This window comes from Podarcis bocagei, assembly GCF_964188305.1.
Source record: "Podarcis bocagei genome assembly, chromosome: 14".
Classification (NCBI taxonomy): domain Eukaryota; kingdom Metazoa; phylum Chordata; class Lepidosauria; order Squamata; family Lacertidae; genus Podarcis; species Podarcis bocagei.
In genome coordinates, this window is record NC_138139.1 from 18,271,956 (window position 1) to 18,277,955 (window position 6,000).

The window sequence follows — 6,000 nt, forward strand, 5'->3', positions numbered from 1 at the left end:
CCAGGATGTAAAGTGGCCCTCGTGCTGAGTGAATCCCCTGCTCCTGAACCATAGGAGCCAACTCCTAGGGGCCAAGGTCCCTTTGGCCCACCAATAACAAAATTGAGGAGGCCACCCTCCAACCCAAAGTTGATGGGCATCACCATTCAAATACTGTGCGTGTGAGATGTCTTGAGATCAATTATGTGAAGTGGGGCTCAGCTGCCCCCCAATAATAATAGTAATTTATTATTTGTACCCCGCCCATCTGGCTGGGTTTCCCCAGCCACTCTGGGCAGCTTCCAACAAAGATTAAACATACATTAAAATGTCACACATTAAAAACTTCCCTGAACAGGGCTGCCTTCAGATGTCTTCTAAATGTCAGGTGGTTGTTTATCTCTTTGACATCTGCTGGGAGGGCGTTCCACAGGGCAGGCGCCACTACAGAGAAGGCCCTCTGCCTGGTTCCCTGTAACTTGGCTTCTCGCAGGGAGGAAACCGCCAGAAGGCCCTTGGAGCTGGACCTCAGTGTCTGGGCAGAATGATGGGGGTGGAGATGCTCCTTCAGGTATACTGGGCTGAGGCCGTTTAGGGCTTTAAAGGTCAGCACCAACACCTTGAATTGTGCTCAGAAACATACTGGGAGCTAATGTAGCTCTTTCAGGACTGGTGTTATGTGGTCTCAGCGGCCGCCCATAGTCACCAGTCTAGCTACCGCATTCTGGATTAGTTGTAGTTTCCAGGTCACCTTCAAAGCTAGCCCCACGTAGAGCGCATTGCTTTTATTCAAGTTTGCAGCCCTTCCCTAAATGAAGGGAAGCACAGTCGTACCTTGGTTGGTGAACGGCTTGCGACTCAAACATTTTGGCTCCCGAATGCTGCAAACTCGGAAGTGAGTGTTCCAGTTTGCGAACGTTCTTTGGAACCCAAATGTCCAAAACAGCTTCCGATTCGCTGCAGGAATTTCCTGCAGCCAATCGGAAGCCGCACCTTGGTTCCTGAACATTTTGGAAGTTGAGCAGACTTCTGGAGCAGATTCTGTTCGACTTCTGAGGTACCACTGTATAAAAACCTAAGCATCATGGGTGCTTTAGATGAGATTCCTGCATCGCAGGGGGTTAGACTATATGACTCTGGGGTCCCTTCCAACTCTACAATTCTATGCTCTGTCCGGAATCTTCAAACATTCCGCTTCCTTGTGCAAACAGCCCCATCCACAAAACTGGGAATTCACTTGGATTCCATTGGCCATGTAGGGGTAAAGCAGATTTATTTCATCAGGGAAATGGATTTAAATGGTTGTTTAAATGTCTTACGTAAGCACCTGGCCGGCACGCAGGCAGACAGGAGGAGGAGACAGCCAGCTAATGCCAGGACACTGGACACAGGCACATGGTGGTAAGCTTGGTCCCTCCAATGGTGCCGCCATTTCTCAGATCCTCTTCTTGGTCGGAGGGAGGGTGACTTTGGAATTTCCCAAAGGAACAAATGGGTTAGTCTGGTCCCACAAGGGGCTGTTCCTGCCGGCAGCAGCTTCTTAGAGGGAGGGAGCAGGAGAGGAGCAGCCCAGGGCCAGGGAAACCCTGCAAGAAACATAGAACACAGCTTTCCTCTCCAGAATCTGTACGCTTTCTTCCTCAATGGGAGAGGATTTGCTTTGTAGGCAGGTGGTCCCAGTTTCAACCCCATGTCTCTCTAGGTCAGGGGTCAGGAAACTTTTTCAGCAGGGGGCCCAGTCCACTGTCCCTCAGACCTTGTGGGGGGCCCGACTATATTTTGAAAAAAATAATGAACAAATTCCGATGCCCCACAAATAACCCAGAGATGCATTTTAAATAAATGCACACATTCTACTCATGTAAAAACACCAGGCAGGCCCCACAAATAACCCAAAGATGCATTTTAAATAAAAGGACACTGTGGCATTTGCCTCCTAGGTGTGTGACATCATACTGGGTTCATAAGGAAAGGGTTAACTAATTGTAAAATGACAAACCAATAGGAACCCAAGGAGAGTAGTTAGAATTAGAGTTAGAGTTGTTAATAAGTCAGTCTGGAGTTAGAGAAGAGATGGAGAGGATTAAGTCTGTGGGATGGGCTAGTTTGATGTGGGAGAGTGAGAGAATCTGTTAAGAGGAGTCATTCAAACAGTTGATATAATCAGTCAGAAGGTATTAGGAAGGTATAGGCCAGCAAAGAAACTAAAGTTAAGAAACTGACAAGAATATTATCTGAGAAACCATAAACTTGTTAATGTTTATAAAATAAACTTCTTTATTTGGTTCAATTTTAACAACTGTCTGGACTCAGTGTTTTACCCGAGAGTAATGGGTTGGTGGCAGCGGGGAAGCGAGCACAGTGGTGGCACAGGGATGAATAGACCGTCAAACATCCGGGGACCCTGTGTGATCGCCACAGACACATTCTACTCATGTAAAAACACGCCGATTCCCGGACTGTCCGCGGACCGGATTTAGAAGGCGATTAGGCCGGATCCGGGCCCCGGGCCTTAGTTTGCCTAACCATGCTCTAGGTAGATCAAGGAGGGAATCCTGTCTGAAATCCTTGGCAGCTGCTGCCACAGGGTAGACAAACTTAGCTACAGGGTCCAATTCTGACGCATTATAATGCTGACTCCTATGTTTGACCTTTTAGGGAAGGACCACAGCTCAGAGGCAGAGCTCCTGCCAGTGGCAGACCTACCATACATTTATGGGGCCCTGAACATTGAACTGTTATGGGGACCCCTTTCCAACCAGCAATGAGGTCTGAGTAACCCCTGTTAGCTTCTTCAGTTGGGTTATTCTATGACAGATCACTGCATAAAATAAATTTTAAATACTACATCTCAGATTTTGATTAAAATGGCTGTCCAGGATTATCTCACTCGTCAAAATCGCTGGGGTGAATAAAAATGCCCTATGTCTTATAGCTTTCAAGCCCCACATTGGGCAAAAGATTCCTACCTCGCAGGAGGTTGGACTAAATGACCCTCATGGTCCCTCTGAACTCTACCATTCTATGATACTATTTGGGGTGTGTATATGTGAAAGTGAGGGCAATGTTCTATACATGCATGATGCATCATTGAACGATGAATTGAAACCTAGAAAAGACCACAGTCAATATAATACTTCATCTTAAGACACCTATGAGAAAGCATAGTACACAAAGCACGAAATACACTTTATTCCGGCACTGCAAAGGATTGGACTAGGTGAAACTTGGGCTCCTTTCCAACTCTACGAGTCTTTCATTTTTCTGGTTTTTTGAGCAACATATTCAGTTTCATCATCGGAGAGCATAGCAGATCCACCACTTACCGCCAGTTAATAGTGTGGTGGACTCACCCTGCTAAGTGCCCCCCCCCCAATTATATAGAGCTCACACAAATCAATATATGCCAGTTACACTGAGTATGATGATTTACCACAAGCTATCGTGTGGGGGGAGAAATGGAGGCAGTGAGAGGTTTTACTTTCTTGGGTTCCATGATCACTGCAGTAGTCACAAAATTAAAAGATGCCTGCTTCTTGGGAGAAAAGTGATGACAAACCTAGACAGCATCTTAAAAAGCAGAGACATCACCTTGCCAACTAAGGTCCGTATAGTTAAAGCCATGGTTTTCCCAGTAGTGATGTATGGAAGTGAGAGCTGGACCATAAAGAAGGCTGATCGCTGAAGAATTGATGCTTTTGAATTATGGTGTTGGAGGAGACTCTTGAGAGTCCCATGGACTGCCAGAAGATCAAACCTATCCATTCTGAAGGAAATCAGCCCTGAGTGCTCACTGGAAGGACAGATCCTGGAAGGACAGGCTCCAATACTTTGGCCACCTCATGAGAAGAGAAGACTCCCTGGAAAAGACCCTGATGCTGGGAAAGATGGAGGGCACAAGGAGAAGGGGATGACAGAGGACAAGATGGTTGGACAGTGTTCTCAAAGCTACTACGGTAACATGAGTTTGACCAAACTGCGGGAGGCTACAATCATGCAGTTTGGGAATCTGCAGTTTTAGACTTCGGACTTTGGAAGGTTCTCCCCTAGAAATGGTTTTAGTGAACAGCCTTTAACATTGTAATGTCAACCTGCTCCTGCTCCTGCTGCCTTGCGGTCCTCGCCTGTTCATTCTGCTGGACTTCTGCCCCAGATTCCTGAGTCCTGTGGGGACCACAGCAGGACGAGTGAAATGACTCCAGAATACATTTTAGCGCCATCCCTGCAGACGGGAAGCTAATGCAGAGTTTTCCCTAGACAGGAAGAGCAGCTGCTAAAATCTCCTTGGGGGTTGGGATGCCCGGATCACGGTCTCTCTGTCTCGCCGCCTCCACCGGTCCAGGGAATGAGCTTCATTCACTCTCACCGCCTAGGAAGGCGAGGCATGCTTGCAATGCTCAGGAAGAGGGGCGCGGGAAGGACAGTCTAAGGACAAGCGAGCCACTCCTCCCGGCAACCAGCTGAGGCTTCCCTTGGAACAGCTTCAGCCGCTCCGATTCTTTTTTCAAGACCTGAGCAGGCGGCGAATATGAGCCGGGCGCACATGGAGATGAAACGCATTCGGTGCGCACCCACGCCCTCGGAAGAATTATGGGCACTGTAGTTTCTTAACGGTTGATGGGCATCGTAGCACTGCGAAGGCTAAACTACAGGGCCCAGAAGTCTTTGGGGGTCGGGTGGAAATAAATGTGCTTTAATGGATTCGTGTTCCAAAACGCGCGCACGTGCCTTGGAAGATTCCTTGGCGCATCTAGGACTCCTATCCTGGATCACTCATTAACAAACTGCAAAGCGATGGAAAAGGGTAAAAGGCGGATCCAACTGATTTTAAACGGATCCTCATGAATTCATATGATTTTTTCATTCAAGTTAAATAAAACAACCATGACACTGTAGACCATGTCTTACTCTTTAGGCAGCATCAAAAAAATCATGCACCCACTGTTTCGTAGGGCCGCAGAAACATGGTTAAAAAACACGAATCCTCATGATTTTTGCACTAGATCAGCCCAAAGCGATCCTCCCCGAATTGGAAGGACGCAACGAGGTGCATGTGGCTTCGTGCAGTCCCGATCCCATGCATGGTTACCCGAGAGCAAGCTCCGCTGAGGTTTGCTCCCCAGCAAAGTGTGCCGAGGATTGCAGCCTTGAGGCTCGATCCCCAGGCGCAGTTAACTTGGCAAGCAAGTCCATCCGGCTAACTGAAATGAAGTTTACTCCCAAGAAAGCGTCCTCAGGATCGCAGCCGAGCTAGCCCATCCCAGCTTAGGCGCAGTTCGCCGGAAGTCCCACCGAAGCCTTCCTTCCCATTAAGTGTGCCTAGAAATCTAGCCGGATAGGCCCCGATCCACTTGCTCTCGTTACTCGGGAGTCAGCCGCAAGAAGGGGCACAAGACGTACTCTTCCTGCCCCGTCCCCCAAAGATGCCCCCATAGGATTCCCGCCGCCCGGCCCGATCCCCGTGCACACGGGAGCCTGAGTAACGTGAGTGGACATTTATCCTAAGAGAGAACACAGCGGGCCGGACAGCCTTGGTCTGATCCTAATAATAATAATTTTTATTTATACCCCGCCCTCCCCAGCCAAGGCCGGGCTCAGGGCGGCTGATCTGATAGGCAAAGAGAGGTATTTTTCCCAGCTTTTTGCGCCCTGATGAGGGAGTCTCCGGGAGGAGCTAAAGGACCAGGCAGGAGGAGCTTGGGCTGCCACGCTTTCCTATCGGCGCCCCCACCCCTCTACGTGGAACTCGGCTGCGGGTTCGAGTCCTACCCTCTCGCTCCTCACCTGGACGGTCGGGTCGTCTGTGCAACATCTTGCAATGGACGCTGGCGGCGGATCTTTCCCGCACGGCCTCTCTCTCTATCTCTCTTCCTCCTCAGCAGACGCCTCCGCCGCCTTCAACTGCAGCCAACTTGGAAGGAGGCAGTGTAACTAGCTGCTAGGCTTGCCGCCCTTTAGTCTCTTTGCATTTTAAGTGCCAAAACTGTCCCCAAGGCGAGATGATGCGAGGCCACCTCCCTC

The 6,000-nt window shown here is 49.2% G+C and overlaps 1 protein-coding gene and 1 long non-coding RNA gene across 4 annotated transcripts in view; one reads left to right on the forward strand and one right to left on the reverse strand.

Annotated features, from left to right (window-relative positions):
* LOC308573758 (cell surface hyaluronidase CEMIP2-like) overlaps positions 1-6,000 on the reverse strand; it is a 100,213-nt gene extending 94,213 nt beyond the window's left edge. The window contains exons 1-2 of one of the 3 annotated variants that reach the window (XM_081171014.1): positions 5,764-5,996; positions 1,299-1,565 (exon numbers count right to left, since the gene is read on the reverse strand). In XM_081171014.1, coding sequence (XP_081027140.1) covers positions 1,299-1,565; positions 5,764-5,791 — 295 coding nt within the window. In that variant the 5' untranslated portion in view covers positions 5,792-5,996. Of the gene's footprint in view, positions 1-1,298; positions 1,566-5,763 lie in introns of all 3 variants that reach the window. The other 2 variants (XM_081171016.1, XM_081171015.1) reach the window with 2 other exon arrangements.
* LOC308573924 lies at positions 1,191-2,833 on the forward strand. The gene is made up of 2 exons (XR_014002239.1): positions 1,191-1,380; positions 2,638-2,833. It is a non-coding gene; the product is annotated as an uncharacterized lncRNA (long non-coding RNA).